At 42.8% G+C, this 16,686-nt stretch overlaps 1 protein-coding gene across 2 annotated transcripts; it reads left to right on the top strand.

The window, feature by feature from the left end:
• Positions 1 to 7,699: 7,699 nt before the first annotated feature.
• On the top strand, positions 7,700 to 8,851 carry LOC140588639 (uncharacterized). 2 transcript variants are annotated; one of them, XM_072710422.1, is made up of 3 exons: positions 7,700 to 8,366; positions 8,416 to 8,529; positions 8,700 to 8,851. In XM_072710422.1, exons 1-3 carry the CDS (start codon positions 7,791 to 7,793, stop codon positions 8,715 to 8,717), a joined length of 708 nt encoding a protein of 235 aa, XP_072566523.1. In that variant the 5' UTR covers positions 7,700 to 7,790; the 3' UTR covers positions 8,718 to 8,851. The 2 variants fall into 2 exon arrangements, with proteins under 2 accessions (XP_072566523.1, XP_072566522.1); XM_072710421.1 differs by having other exon boundaries at positions 8,416 to 8,851.
• The last annotated feature ends 7,835 nt before the right edge of the window (positions 8,852 to 16,686 follow it).

The following is a 16,686-nucleotide window of genomic DNA, read 5'->3' as shown; positions in this document are numbered from 1 at the left end:
AACCTCTAATCCCAGGAAGCATTATGTGTATTCTAACTCTACCTGGGATAATCTCTAATCCCAGGAAGCATTATGTGTATTATACCTCTACATGGGATAACCTCTAATCCCAGGAAGCATTATGTGTATTCTACCTCTACATGGGATAACCTCTAATCCCAGGAAGCATTATGTGTATTATACCTCTACATGGGATAACCTCTAATCCCAGGAAGCATTATGTGTATTCTACCTCTACATGGGATAACCTCTAATCCCAGGAAGCATTATGTGTATTATACCTCTACATGGGATAATCTCTAATCCCAGGAAGCATGATGTGTATTATACCTCTACATGGAATAATCTCTAATCCCAGGAAGCATTATGTGTATTATACCTCTACATGGGATAACCTCTAATCCCAGGAAGCATTATGTGTATTCTACCTCTACATGGGATAACCTCTAATCCCAGGAAGCATTATGTGTATTATACCTCTACATGGGATAACCTCTAATCCCAGGAAGCATTATGTGTATTCTAACTCTACCTGGGATAATCTCTAATCCCAGGAAGCATTATGTGTATTCTACCTCTACATGGGATAACCTCTAATCGCAGGAAGCATTATGTGTATTCTGACTGTTCCTGGGGTAATCCCTCAACCAGCAGTGTATATTCCATCTGAGGAAAATCAGAATCAGAACTTACTTTACTGCCAGTATGTACCAACATACCAGAATTGTTTGTGGTCCAATGCCAAACATGAAGTACATAATATTAAAGGAGAAACACTTCACAGAATACTATGTATAAAAATAGAAATTCAACAAAGCACACAAACATGTACGGAAGACCTGTACGGTCATACAGATGATAGAATGAAAGAGATCTTATGACAACAATGAACATAGAAGAGGAGAATTATCCCTGGCTGAATGGACTGCACGTGAGTGACAGGGATACTGAAGTACTAGATGAGTTTATTTATCCCTTCTGTTCCTCTTCTGATCAACATCCTTGTTTATTAAATCAGCATTCACGTAGTGCTATATTTACATCAAAGTGAAGTGCTGCTTTCTAAATTCCATTTTTAAAATGAATCCTGGGTCCAGATTATGGAGAAGTGCCTACTGGGAATTGCATTACAGAAATGATGGCAAAATCGTAATTTTATGACTTCTACTAACAGTGAATGGCTCACAGTGTTAATCACTAGCAAATGCACCATACAAGCATTCTATGTTCTTTTAGCGCCCCTTGTGGTGAAAACTCCTGCTGATTAAAAGATGATAACATTAGCTTTGGCTTGGTTCAGCAAGCAGGTAGGAGAACCGGTGTCTGTAAATAGCCTACAGTGTGTGAGATGGACTTCCATTCCGTCTCCAGTGTCCCCATGCTTCTTGGAGTTCAGACACAGAGTAGGACACCTGAGTGAATTGTCGTGGTTGTGATGGGCTCTGCTCTGGCAGGAGGTCATCTGAGCATGGGAAGGAAGAGCACAAAAGGACAGGGCTCTACAGTATGCTACTGAGGTGTACACACGGTCTGAAGGGCAGGTGCTCAAACAGGGCTGTGGGGTTCTCAGTGGATTTTGCATGACCTTCAGTTATTGAAAAGGGACAGATTATTTAAACATACTGCCAAAGGAAGGCACCATTTTATAATCCCTCTAAAAATACTTCTTTCAGCCTTTTAATTTTCTGAGGCATACACTTACCTGTCAGACGCAATCGTTTCATTGTACTGTGTCATTTGATGTGAACTCTGAATGGCTGGGCCTTTGGGTGCTGCAGTTGGTGGCAACTGCTTTAAAGATGCAATGCTAGGGACACATCTGAAGGGGGCGTTGTAGTGTCTGAAGTGTGCAAAGTGGAAGGATCCTCAGTAGTCCTTCTTAGCACCATTGTGAGCCATTGGAAAAAGGTGCTCCAAGAGGGCACCCCATGGGGAGGATGTTCAGAATTGTCTCCAAGGGGTCCAGGGTCAGTCCTGTAAGGGAGCTGGGCTTTCCTGGTGAGTGTGGTCAGGCATTTGGTGTCGCCTCAACTAATAATGCTTCCTGGCAGTCCACAGTGTAAAAGTACACCGGCCTCAATGGATTGGTAAAACATCCGTGGCAGTTCACTACACACATTTTTACACCAGAGGTCCATCACCAACTCCTTTGTCTTGCTGATGTCCTGCTTGTTCTCCCTGCACCACAGCACAAAGTTCTCCACCAGTGTCCTACAGACTTATATCCATTGCTGATGCGTCCTACAATGGAGGAGTTGAAGAACTTCTGTAGATTGCAAGAACAGGTGTTGCGCTAGCTGTCCAAATTGTAGAGCATAAGCAGAAAGGGAGACAGGATTCCTGAAGAAGTTCCATCCATCCCAAAATCTACAACTACCTTCAGCAAATAGCTTGAACACAGTCACACATTTGTATTCATATCTTTGTGTGGACTTTCATGTCATTTCTACAGGAAAAGTTTTTTGATTGCAGTCATGGATTTTTATAAAACTTAGTTTCCCCTTGTGGGGACTGATAAAGTGGTCCGCACAATGTCAAAATAACAGGTTTTACATTACTATACAAACACACACCGATGAATGCTTTAACAGCTATTTTCTGCAAGAGTTTCAGACTCATATCTGTTTATTTTTATATACCCACTTAGTGTACAGTGAGGGATTGGGTGCAAGGTAAGAATAACTTGGGAAGCCACACCTGTTACCAAATCCTTCAATGTGGGCTAGTGCAGATATTTGGCAGCTACAACAAAAGCTGCATGTGAACAGAACAAGGCAGTGGTGTGAACAGATCTTTGACTCATGATGCAGTGCTCTGCTCACTCTCCTCTCTAGAGATCCATTGATTCACAGCGCTTTTCCACTGGCGTACAAGAAGCAGACTGTACCCGGCCCACTCCACAAAGAGACTACAGTTGCAGCATGATTCCAGCTCGCTTCAATTTTCCACTGCAGAAGGTTGTTCACACAGTGTACATCATGATTTACTAAGAGCTAATTTCTGCTAGTATGTCCATGAGCATCAAACACTAGTGGAATTTGCATTAACTTGCATAAATTTGCATAAATCTATTCCATTCAATCATTCTATAATACATTTTCCAAGTAGGAGGTTGGAAATTTTCAAGTTCTGAGTTATTGGGAATGCATCAATTCAAAACTACTAATCTATGCATATCAACACAGATAACTGTTCTCTAGTCTCCATGCATTTCAACCAATCAGATCGTCGCAAAATGACCAAGGTTGGATTTCCCAAAAGCAACTGATCTTAGCAAATAGCTAACAAGATAATGAATAAGGGAAGTAAAGACGCAAGTAAGGTCCAGGAGTATTTGCGAAAAGCCTTTGTTATTCCAGAATTAATGAACAAACTAAATAGTACTTTGCTGGCTCTTCTCCAGCTTCTGTGTGACAAAAGCACAGACTGACAATAACAGTAAAATTGATTCCACATATATGGCGAAATACAAGTCAAATCATTGCCAGAAACACTTTTTAAAAATGAATAATACAACATTTAATCCAAAAACTACCAAAACACGCAAAAAACACACAGACTGGGGTCAAATTAAATTAAATTATTAGCTGCAAATGTACCCCAGAGGAGTAAATATTTGAAAAATTCTGCAGCAATGTCTCTTACCAGAAATCACACTTTGTAGTAAGCAGTACCCTAAAACACTGTTTGGGGTCATTTCGTACCCTAGAGGGGTTTAAAACTCCATTTAACCGTACTAAATAGCAACATATCATGGTGAAATCACCAAAACTAAAAGTTATTCAGATTAATAATAATTGTATAATTGTCTGTTTAATCTGATATTATAATTATTGCGATACAGTCACATGACCTTTCACCACGTGCAGATTCATTTCATTTCCACCACTCTGTCTGGGTACTTAACTTTTTTGTTATGTTTTTTTAAACTTTGTTGATAAAATTTGATGAAATTTGGATGGCATCTGGCTTGTGTTAATATTTTGTTTATTTTTACTCTAAAATATAATAAACATTGTGGTATGAACTGTAGAGGGGAAAGTGTGGGCAAAGTATCTTGGTGTATTCTCGGGTAAGTAAAAGCATACAGTAAATCGCTTGCTTATTATTCATCATATATTATTGTATACATTTTGCTATCTTAATATTGTTCTGTTACGTTAAGCCATTTATTCTGTGTTGTAGTATTAACATTACAGTGCTGTGCCTGTTTTCATTAATACGACTAATTTGGTTTGATTGCACATAAGTGAATGTTTTGTAGGTAAATTACACATCGATTTATTTGCTGTTGCATTATATTTATTCACTAGGTCAACCACTCCCAGCAAAACTTGCGTTACTCCCACAAGAACCATGTTTCTTATCAAGAAAGTTGGAGAAGTTCACACTATACTATGTTTTACATATTTGTTTGCGCCTGGATGGTAGAGGCTGTTCATGCTGAATCCAATTAAACATTGAAATATAGTTTAGGGTTATTTAGAGCATGTTAAGGCTGTGAGCAAGGAAGCATAGAACACAGAGGTGCAAGTTTTATTATGTATATATTTAAATACAAGTAAAAAACAAAAATCATTTAAGGGCTCAGGAGAGAGGCCGTCGCTTTGAGGAGGTGGGTCACAAACCACAGGCACCATGTTTATATGGCTTCCAGGGTGGAGAGCTCTGAAAAGCAGAAATAAAAATGTCCTTGTTAGTGTGACACATAAAGAAATACGACATCCTTCAATATGCTGATCCCCTTCCTCATCATTTTTTCCTCCTCTAGTCACTATCAATGGGAATTCCATTGATCCCTTCCTCTTTTTTGAGTGGACCTCCTCACTCTCCATCTCTGTCTGTTCTCCTATTTCACACCTCTTCTTCTCCTCTCTCCTTTGCCTAGGCTCCATGCTCCTCATCCTTCCATTCATGTTCTCGTTTTCTTTCACACTTCCTCCCTCTGCCTTGTCTTTCTTCTCTTTCTCACTCATGGCAACAATCTCTTCTGTACACTTACTCAAAAACCCCTTGATTTCCATTTCCAGCTCAGAAGCTGAATTTTCTAAATCTTCTAATTCATGCAATATAAAATCCACCATCTCCCTCAGTTTCTCCTCTCGTCTTTCCTCCAAGAAATCAATGCACGTTTTCACATCCATTATGAATCTGAGGGTACAAGACAAGCAGCCGTTTATGACCTGTCTTAAACCGAAGACTCTCCTAATTAGGCTCCCTCACAAATGAGTGTGCAAACTGCAAACATGCAGAGTGGAGGTATGAAGCCATCCAGTGAGCCAATTTAGCCTATTTCACTAATTTTGAAAAACTTCAAAAACGCAGAAATATTTGAAAGTCTACTGAAGCCAAGTCCTATTCACAATCAGCGGTGGCCATAGGCCTGGCTTTTGATTTCCCGCAGCTTTGACACTGGGTTCTTGTTTAAAATCTCACTGATCTGATTTTCCGTAATGCTTTTTAAGAAAAGGGGGACTATAACGGTCTCATTTTAAAATGTCACAGCTCCAGAATCGTGCCGATGATTCCTGTGATATATGAACCCCTGCAGACAGTTTTAGCTGCCCACAGCTTCCCACATTGTTCACCATTTGGAAGTTTTTGCTTCCTCAAAAAAAAATGCCGTAAATAAAATGCTAAATAAGTAACCAAGCAAATTACTACAGTTTTTGGAAAAAAAAAATTTCTCATTGGAGTCACAGATTTTTATTAAATTTAGTTTTTCCTGATGGGGACCAGGAAATTGGTCCCCATAAGGGAAAAAAACAGGCAATCATCATGTTGTGGGGACATTGTGTCCCGATAAGGTAAGGTATACCTGCTCACACACACAAACACGCAGACGCACACACACACATATTGGTGTACCTATCTAAATGGGGACCTTCCATTCATTTCTATGGGTGAAAAAAGAGTCTAATCCTATTGACGGGACACATAACCCCAACCCAGCTCTAACCTTAACCAAAAGTAAGTTTAGAGTTTTACCAAACTTTGGGGACATTTTCATCACCAAATGTGATCTGTGCAAAGCCAAACAGACACCGACACACACACACTGATCAACATTAAAAGCACTGGCAAGTGAATATGCAAAATATGTAAAAAATAAAGTAAATAAATAAATTATCTCATTACAATGGCAGTACAACATGTGTGTATGTGTGTGTGTGTGTGTAAATCCCTCATCCTACTGCCTTGAATGAGAGGATTTTTGTCACTCTATCTGGTGTTTTTTTTTTAATCATTCCAATTTTTTATGAGTATGTCAATTTATTTCTCATAATGTCACACCATTGTTTGCTATTTCTGGTTTGATTAGTGCTTTTAAAAACACAAATTTCCACTTAAGCTATTGTAATAAATGGAACTATTTGTTCAATTAATGTTTTCTAGGGTCCTAATTTAAAGTATCACACAGGATCAAGGACTCAATTTGAAGACACAGATGCAGCAGCCACAGATTTCCACATGTGCTCCGTCAACAACTTGAGATACTGCTGTTCCTACGGTAAGATGATGTTCTGTCTGCGAGGGAGCTTGGAGCAGCAAAAACATGGACCGGCATCATTACCGCGAAGATCATTACCGGGCGCACACACGCCCACACACACAAGCCAATTTAGAGACACTAATTTACCTCTTAAAAAAGTCCACTTCTTTCAATCTTGGGAGTAAAACAGAGGATCCAGAGAAAATTCATATAACACTAGGAGAATATGCAAACCTCACAAACAGAGCAAAAGTGATCTTTGACTCCCAGCCCCCAAAGGTGTGATGTAACTTATGTGTCCTGAGCCTCTGTGCCGTCCAAACCCGAAAAATCACCCAACCATCAGTCTGTTTGTCCTGGGCAGAGTCACCTGGGGCCCGTGCCAAGCAGCACAGGGCACAAGGCTGGGGTACATCCTGGGCAGGATGCTAGTCCATCACAGGTCATATACACACACACTCATACACTATGGGAAATTGTAGAAGCACCAATTAGCCTAAACAATGTCTGCAGGAAAACATTCATACATACACCGAGCAGCAGGGGCATTGCTAGAGATTGTGGGCCCCATGAAGGCATATTATATTGGGACCCCCAGTCTAGACCAATCCAGCTATTCTCCCAATTTTTTAGGCCGCCTGTCATTCAGGGGCCCTTGGAATCATCGTAACTTTCCCCCACCATTACGGCACCCCTGCCAAGCAGTGATGAGATTCAAAGACAGACAACAGGGCCACCAGCTAAGCCTCCAGGACACCCTACTTTCAAGTCAATACATATTTAAAAGTGTTGAAGTTTAAACGACCGTGTGATAATTTCAATTATGTTATATTGGGGTCAAAATGACCCCATATTAGTTTCATCATATTAACACAATTCATGTTTAATTGAAGTTACTCAAAACTACCAGCATTAAAGGATGTCAAACAAGCTTTTCAGTAATAATGTGGATAGTATTGGTAGGATAAGGGAAAACACACACACGCACAAACACACACACAGGTATTATTTTTCTAAACACACAGGTATTGTTTTTTAAATAATGATTTAATATTATTTTTTAAATCAATCAGCATACCCTGTACTGGTATAAACAATGAAATGACAGATGCCTTATATGGAGGGCCCTCTGTGATGTCAAAACAGAACAGAATTCCGGAACTGGTCAGTGATGTCATCGAAGGAAGATTTTTCTATATAAGAAGCAATTGCACCTTCACATTTCATTCTTAGACACTCTCTCAAAGGAAGCACTGGTGAAAGAGAATCTAAGCTATATCGTTTGGTTAATTTCAGTATGGGTTTAAGTTGCACAAAGGTGCAGGGCCCAAAACAAAAAAATGTTCAGGGCCCAAAAAAGAAAGGCACTCTTCTCAGGTTCTGGAAGACGCTGAGGAGGACTACGCCAAGAGATACAGACACGGCTACCATGACTGAAGGCGGCCATGAGATGGCCAGTGATTGCCCTGCTGGCAAACAAGATGGTAATGTACAGCAGGAGAGCAGCCCACTTGACAAGGCTGGCTCAGACCTGGAAATAGACGACGGACAGCAGGAGAGCAGCCCTCTATACGAGACTGGCTCACACCTGGAAATAGACGACGGACAGCAGGAGAGCAGCCCTCTGGACGATGCTGGCTCAGACCTGGAAATAGACGACGGACAGCAGGAGAGCAGCCCTCTGGACGAGGCAGGCTCAGACCTGGAAATAGACGACGGACAGCAGGAGAGCAGCCCTCTGGACGATGCTGGCTCAGACCTGGAAATAGATGACGGACAGCAGGAGAGCAGCCCTCTGGACGAGGCAGGCTCAGACCTGGAAATAGACGACGGACAGCAGGAGAGCAGCCCTCTGGACGATGCTGGCTCAGACCTGGAAATAGACGACGGACAGCAGCCCTCTGGACGATGCTGGCTCTGACCTGGAAATAGACGACGGACAGCAGGAGAGCAGCCCTCTGGACGAGGCAGGCTCAGACCTGGAAATAGACGACGGACAGCAGGAGAGCAGCCCTCTGGACGAGGCAGGCTCAGACCTGGAAATAGACGACGGACAGCAGGAGAGCAGCCCTCTGGACGAGGCTGGCTCATGCTGGAAAAAGATGACAGACAGCAGGAGAGCAGCCCTCTGGATGAGGCTGGCTCAGACATGGCAATGGATGACGGACAGCAGTAGAGCAGCCCTCTGGACGAGGCGGGCTCAGACATGGCAATGGATGACTGACAGCAGGAGAGTAGCCCTCTGGATGAGGCTGGCTCATGCTGGACAAACTGTTTTCCAGCAAGCTCACAGAATATATATTTTTTCATAATCATTTTTATATTTGTTTTGAAGAATAAAATATAGTTATTAAGGAACTGTGTGTGGTTTATCTGTTAAACTGACCACTGAACTTTAACATAAACAGAGGAAACATCACATAATGCTATAATCACAAATAACACAAATGCTTCGTCATGAAGCCCTGGGTTTCATCACAAGCGACGCTCTCTGTGAGCGAGTGGAGTCTTTGGCTCTGTAGCCGTTCGTGATGGTGTCTGTATCTCATGGCCTGCTGTTCCCTTGCACGCTGCTCTTCCAGTGTAGGTATTGAGGCACTGAGGTTGTCTGTCAGGTGGATGAGGTGAGTAGAGTTGCACCACCTCTTCCAGTAGCTGCTCCAGGACCCTCCCAGGTAGAGCTCAGCCTGACAAATGGTCAGTGTTAGGGTGTACTCACATTTGGCCCGGTTGCCTTACAGTATATCATGCCTGAGCATGATTGTTCCCCCCTCCACACTCCCCAACTCGCCTGTGCCCACATTGCGCTTAACGTTCCAGGTCTGAGCATGCTTTCATCATCACTGTGCAATGTTTTGTTTTGAAAAAAATGAAGGAAGAAAAGTGCTATTGCACAGCACAATGGAGCTCATGATTACTGTCCTAATTTTATGGCTGATTTGGAGTCATTTTGGGCACGCAGACACATGGCCCTCATATAGAGCCATGCTAATATGCCACACAGTCATTTTTATTTATTCGTGCTACACATATAAGTAGATAGACCCATATTTTACCAAATATTTTTTTTTTTTGAGTTTTTGTGAGTTGCATCAAGTTTTTCCTGGATACTCTTGTCAGCCCAAATTTCCAGCAAACACTGTCCCTCTGCTGTATAGCAAAGTCATTCATTGTCACCATGTCTGTTAAATATTTGTTGCTGCCCAATCTGTACTCATCCCTTTTTTCCACAATGCAGTTTTGAGGGGAATAAAAGAGAATTTGGAAGAGATTATGGCTGAGGTGGGAGGGGTCGGCATGATCTCGCCAGGTCGCCTTTTTGTTCTTGGGGCAGATAGTGAATCACTGAGGTTGAGGCTGCAGCCAATGAGCTTCTCTGCTGCTTGGACGATGCCCTGCAGCCTCCGGATGTCTTATATAAAATATTTAATATTAATTGTTGTGTCTATCATTAGGAGAACAGCGATACTGAATGGGCAGTCTTAAGTTCACCACTACATTTTAACACCACGTTCCAGATCTACAATAACATAACCTGAATGTATTATTTTACAAACGACCATTTCAACAGGGTGGCGTGGTGGTTAGTGCTGCTGCCTCACAGCGAGAAGGTCCTGGGTCTGGTCCTGGGTCCTATCTGTGTAGAGTTTGCACGCTGTTCGTGTGAGTTTTCACTGGGGGCTCCAGTTTCCTCCCACAGTCCAAAAATGTGCAGGATAGGTTGATTGATTAGTCTAAACTGGCCCTGTAGTTGTGTGTGCGTGTGCCCTGAGGTGTGTTGGCAACTGCCCAGGGTTGGTCCCTGTCTGTGCCCATTGTTCCTGGGATAGACTCCCTGTGACCTTGGTTGGGATAAAGTAGTTTCAGAAGATGGATGGATGGACAACCATTCTGTTGAATGTATTTCATTATTCTAATTTCAGTTCCAATAATGACTTTACCTTAAGAAGAACAGTGTTCTTTACTTTTTAATCATTTTCCCACTTTTTGCTGCTGTTCTCTTTCAAGACGAAGGGAATAATGATAAACTGAGGTAAGCCTTCAGCAGCATTTTCAGTAGTGTGGTGTCCAGCTAGCAGCATTTACCTGGTCACACTGTAATGGTGTCACGTCGAGGGCAAGGACATAGGCAAAGACAGGCATGGAGGAAAAGCAAAAGGGGCTTTTTTAAAGAAAACTACACTACAGGAAGGGCAAAGGAAACAGACCACAAGGGGTCCAAACAGGGTAGGGAGGATCAGGCAAGAACACTAGACACAGGACACACTGGGGAGCACATGCAGGCAGCAACATCAATGACTGGACTGAGGATCGCAGGACTGAAGGACACTTTTTACAGGACATGTGAGGGAGCAGATGGGACAGCGGGGAAGACAGCAGGCTATACGTACACTAAGATGGGAGACACAGTGGAAGAGGGCAGGACAAGACACCAGATGGGCACTGCTGCGGGACAAGGGCGCAGAGACCGAACACCATTAGGGGACGAGACAGACCAGGATAGGCAGGGGCAACACCAGCACAGGGCACTCTGGGGGCAAGACGGGACACCACTAGGAGAACTGGGGACAGACTAGGGACAACCAGGATGATAGAACGTACATCACACAGCAGGACAGGTCCACAGACGAGTGATAACACGGGACAAGAAACATTTCGTGTGGGTTACAGGAGCCGGGGAAGACGAGAACGGCCGTTAACGGGGCCAGATAGAGGACACAAGCGGGGCAAAGGGCCATATGGACTGCTGACCCGACAGGACAAGACCACGCAGGAGTAAAGAAATGGATCACGATCGGGTAAGAGAGAACTAGGACCAGGACGAAAACACAAGAGAACACCATAGAGACACACTGGGTACACAGCAGGGCAAACATGATGCTCAGACAGGGGCACCGCACTAACAGGAACCAAACACGGGCAAGAAACCAGAAAAGACAGGGAACGCAGGGCACAACTGACACACAGACCAACATAGGGTGGACAGCTGAAGGACAGGCAGACAAGGGAGAACCATGGGCCCAGGAGGAGTCAAGGTGGGACAGGGCACTGGGGCAGGAACTGAGGCAGGGCAAGCGAACAAACATGGGGGCGCTACAGGGTGAACTGGAAATGGGCTTTGGGAGAACAAAGGTGGGACAGGACCTTGGGGCAAAAACTTATCTGAGGCAGGAGGGGACAGGACTGAGCTAGGGGGTCTGCTGGTCCCCAGAAAGCAGGGCATTGACCCTGGGACACGAGCCCCTGCTGGGTCTCGGGAGGCCAGTAGGGCCACATCGAGCCAAGGGGAAGGCAGGGTTGGGGCCGAGAGGCACTGTGGGCATCACCAGGATGGTAAGGCAGGGGGGCGCTGTCGGGACCACAGGGCGGGGAGGGACACCGTCGGTACCACAAGCCTGGGACCTGAGGGTGAAGGGGAACCTGCAGGGCAAGGACATGGACTGGGGTAGGAACAGGAACCAGAGGGGCCCGAGGGACCTGCAGGGCAGGAGGGCCCAGAGAAACCGGAGCGGTGGCCACGGATGGTGGCTTTTCCCAAGGATAGTCAGCTGGAGACGTCTTGGACCTGGAGTGAAGATAGAAAGAGAGGAAGGGAACAAGCAGAGGGTGTGGGGGGAACAAGACTGCAAGACATGTTAAAGTTTATGGGAACACAGGTGACCTGTACAACATGCCCTCGATGAGGGATACGGTGCTTAATAAATAAACAATAAATAAAACACAAATACTTAGAAATATACATTTTTTTCTTAATAAACGTTAAACATTATTATGAAACATTCCACATATCTCAAAATTTATCATACTTGATTTATTATCTTAGATACTGTTTCAATTATTTAATGTTCCCCAAACAGCAGCAGCAGAACCACAACTTCATCTTCTTCGTATTTTAGCTGTTCTCTATGTAAAGAGCTCTACAAGCTCAACTTTAATATTAATTTCCCACCACTTCTACCTCTTCTATCTCTAAATGACCCACATCTATCTCTACATCGCCAGTTTCCTCCTGACCTCCTTCTCTATTTATAATCTCAACTAGTACATCACTTACTATAATTTCCAATATGGTTACATCACTCAGCATGCCCGCACCCTCAATAATTACCTCCCCTACTTCTACCCCCACAATCTCAACATTTACATCCCCATAATTTACTTCTGCAAGCCCAAACTCACACACTTGGACTTGCACAGCCTCCACCTTCACATTTCCTTTCGTATCCTCTGCCTTCAGGGAAATTTTCCCCCCCTCCACCTTAACCACCTTCACATTCACCCCCACCTCACCTTGCTTCCCCTTGCTTCCATTTTGCATTTTATTAATGCCTACATTCAGGTCTGTGGCCTCCACCTGTACACTGGAGGTCACCCCCACATGTTTTTCCCTCTCTGCCACCTCCACCTTTTCCCCACTAATCGCACCCTTTACCTCATCTATCCCCTGAGTGCTCCTATTCTTCCTGACCTTCTTCTTTTTCTGAAGGTAGTACGTCTTATAAATTTCCCACTCTTCAGATGTCAGGCCGTAATTGCTCTGAAGAGTCTCAGAGCCTTTCATGCTCATACCCTCCCCTCCCTTACACCAGTCAGTCACACCTCCCAGTCCCCCCATAACCTCCCCAGCCTGGACAGTGGGGGGTGTCGCTGGTGAGTACTCCTCCAAACCTTCCTTATCTCCCCAGTCGATCACCTCGTCCCACAGGTCCCAGGCTCCCCAGTGCTGGTCGTTGGTCCAGGAAACAGCTCTCGCAATTCTCATTCTGGTGAATAAACAAGACGTAAAATTAACTAGCCATCTGTGACACTCGCAAAGCCAAACAAGGCACTGTATTTTTTCAACTTCTTTCCTAAATGCTATTCATCAAGAATACCTATGGAACGGGATAGAGCCTTCATTAGCTGCTCGTGGCGTCGAGGCTACTCCGGCAGTAACGGCCGAATTGCTAAAACTGCTTCACAATACAATAAAGCTTGCGAAATTATGACGCTGCTTCGATACGCTATAACATCACCATGATACCGAACCTAGCAAAAGGTTAATCTTACTTCAAGAACATGGGACATTTAAAAAGTAAACGTATAGGCGATCTTTTCAGAATAACATCTTCAGATGAAATGCATTATCACAGGCCGGATGAGTATAACCAATCATATCAACCATAAGTCTTATTGTTTTTAAGTTTAACACAAATATTTTCTCTTACCATTTCAATATAAACAACCATATTTAGAATAACGGCCACAGCATCTACAGTTTAAACAACTAATTATAAATATATTTCAACGATATTGTGCGGCAAAATTTGCATGTACTATATCAGGACATAAAAATAAATATAGAATTAAATATGCTAACAAAACATAATCTGAAGAAATAACAAGAAATATACGAAGAGTTGCTGCTCACCTCTGCGCCATCTCTCTGTCAGAAAGTTTGTCTTTAAACTGCAATTATTTTGTTTCTATGGAAACCACCGAGAGTTTTAATTGGTCGAATAGTATGAAGATATGTATTGACATTATGTTCAACGAATGAAAACAAAGAATTTTTTGTCAGGGAGGGACGAATTTGAAGCTAGTCCAATCAGGAGTAGTATCTTCAGTTTGTGCTTACTGTAGCTGGGCGTGATTGGATATCTAGCCGCCTTTCAGTCCCCAAATCATATATCTACTTGTCAATAGGAAACCACGCAGCTCTTTCTATAATGTCTGTCTGTAATTTTTTTTATGACATTATGTTTTTGCTAGGCAGCATTACGGTAATGCGTAATACCACTGTATTGGGGGTGTACCGCCGCTGTATTTCCATAGCTGGTTTACGCAATTAGCATTTTTGCGACGTTGGTAGGGCGACGTCAACTCTCAGCGAATTTCATAGGCAACATCTACAATTCAGGAACTAGTAGGTCTTCAGATAGTTGTTCACGCTTTTGAGAAAGAAGACTATAGTTCTTGTTATTCAAATTCTGTATCCTGGTATTTTAAATTTCGAAGATATGTCATATACAAGTTTTTCGAGAGACTAAATTTTGGTTTGATTTCTTTTTTATTCTATGTTAAATAAAGTTCACATAAAACCATTTTAGAATTAGTGCAGTGTTTCGTTTATAGTTAGTGCAGTGTCCTTAAAAACTGCATGTTCAAACCTAAGGCCATGCCATAATAGCTGCTTTGCAGATATTTAATTCAAGAATCTATAGATTATATAGGTAAGCCAGTCTGTATGTGTGTCTCTATGTGTGTTTGGGTGGGTGGTCATGTATATATTATGTTGTGGGGACCAAATGTCCCCACAGTGTTATAAAAACACGTTAATTTGACTTTGTAGGGACATGTTTTTGGTCCCCAAAAGAAAAAACTGACTCAGTTTTATAAAATTCTGTTAATGCAATCAAAGGAATAATAATTCCAAAAGTCTTGTATTTTGTTTGGTTACTTACTGTTACTTCTTGCTTACTACTGTAGGGATTTTGGATTAAGAATGCCATAGTTAGGATTGGGCTTATGCCCATACAAATGAATGGAGAATCCCCACAAAGACTCAGATACCTAATCTGTGTGTGTCTGTGTGCGCACACGTGTGTGTGTGTCTGTTTGTGTGTGTGTGTGTGTGTGTTTGTGGATTAGGTTTATATTACATGGTGGGGACCAAATGTCCCCCGCAATGTGATAAAAACCTGTTATTTTGATGCTTTGGGTTTTTTTTTTTTCAGGTCCCCACAAAGATCTGTCAATACAATAAAAAACTAAAGATGCCAGAAGTCTTGTAATTGGTTTGGTTACTTATGGTTAAGGTTAGGGCTGGGTAGGGGTTAAGGTTGTCATGTTGGGATTACAGTTTTCCCCATAGAAATGAATGGTGAGTCCCCACGAAGATATAATTACAGACCTGTTTGTGTGTGTGTGTGTGTGGTATCAGATCAGTCCCTGAGAGTTCAGTAGTCTGACTCCATGTTTCTGAGTCTGGGTGTGAAGGCCTGAATGCTTTTCCAGACGCTAGGAGGGTGAAAAGTTAATGTGAGGGGTGGGTGGGGTCATCCACAATGTTGGTGGCTTTGCGGATGGAGCGTGTGATGTGAATGTCCATGACGGAGGGGAGAGAGACTCTAATGATCTTCTCAGCTATCCTCACTATCCTCTGGTCTTGTGATCTGAGGCTTAGAAAAACATGTTGTGCTGCTCAACCTTGGCACAATGATATGGGTGAATCATGGACGCAATAGAATTTGGGGATGATTAGTCCATACAGGGTCAGAATCATTCCATACCTCAATCACCTCGTACCTATGTCTGCTAGGTGGAGTTGGAGTTGCTCCTAACTGTGCGCAGTGGAGTTGAACAATCACAACTTCCCAGAATATTACAGTAACTGGAGGACAGTGAACAAGTCTTATTAATTCTATGCTGTGTGGGAGATGTAATCGTCCGCGAGTTCGCCTTAATACACAGGGCATTCAAGCCATTGCTGAATATAAACCCACAAATGCAGCTCCCTCCACCAGCAACGCCAATATAGAAACTGCCACCAAATCCATGCCCTCTGATAACCAGCCCCTTATATTTCCACCACCGTCGTGGGGACCGTACTACAAAGAGTCAACGCAAGGTAAGCTGCAAAGTGCAAACAAATGTTCAACTTACCCTACATAGTGCACTACGTTTACTTTGTTTGTACTATGAGTACAGTCTTTGCACCTTGTCTGTTTGGCACTATATGTCGGTCATTCCTGTTATTCCATGACTTTTCTGTCCTCATGGTTTACTTATATTTTCTGTAACATGAGTCACATATTTAAAGCAAATATATATTTAGGTCTTCGTTATCACGTAAACAGAGACAATATGTATTAAAACTTTTGTTGATATATGTATTAAGGCTGCCATGATTAGTGGGCGTAGTCGATGACTATCTTCAATATCACTACGCAATTATTGGAGTAGTTAGTCTCTAAAGCCCTGCAGTGACATGTAGTTTGTTGTTGTCAAAATGGGAGGGGCCGATACAAAGCACGGGTCTTAGGGAATTCTGATTAAGTATACACGCTTATTAATCCTGTTAATATAATTAGCATACACCCACTATTAGTGTAAATAAATGCACAAACCGCAAGGCTTTATCAGCAAGGTTATGCTGTGTTTGTATGAAATGTCTTTTTATATATCATTATTGTTTCAGTTTAAGCTGTAGC

This window comes from Paramormyrops kingsleyae, chromosome 4 (assembly GCF_048594095.1).
Source record: "Paramormyrops kingsleyae isolate MSU_618 chromosome 4, PKINGS_0.4, whole genome shotgun sequence".
NCBI classification, from domain to species: domain Eukaryota; kingdom Metazoa; phylum Chordata; class Actinopteri; order Osteoglossiformes; family Mormyridae; genus Paramormyrops; species Paramormyrops kingsleyae.
The sequence above is the reverse complement of the archived record's forward strand: the minus strand, read 5'-3'. Positions and strand labels throughout refer to the sequence as shown.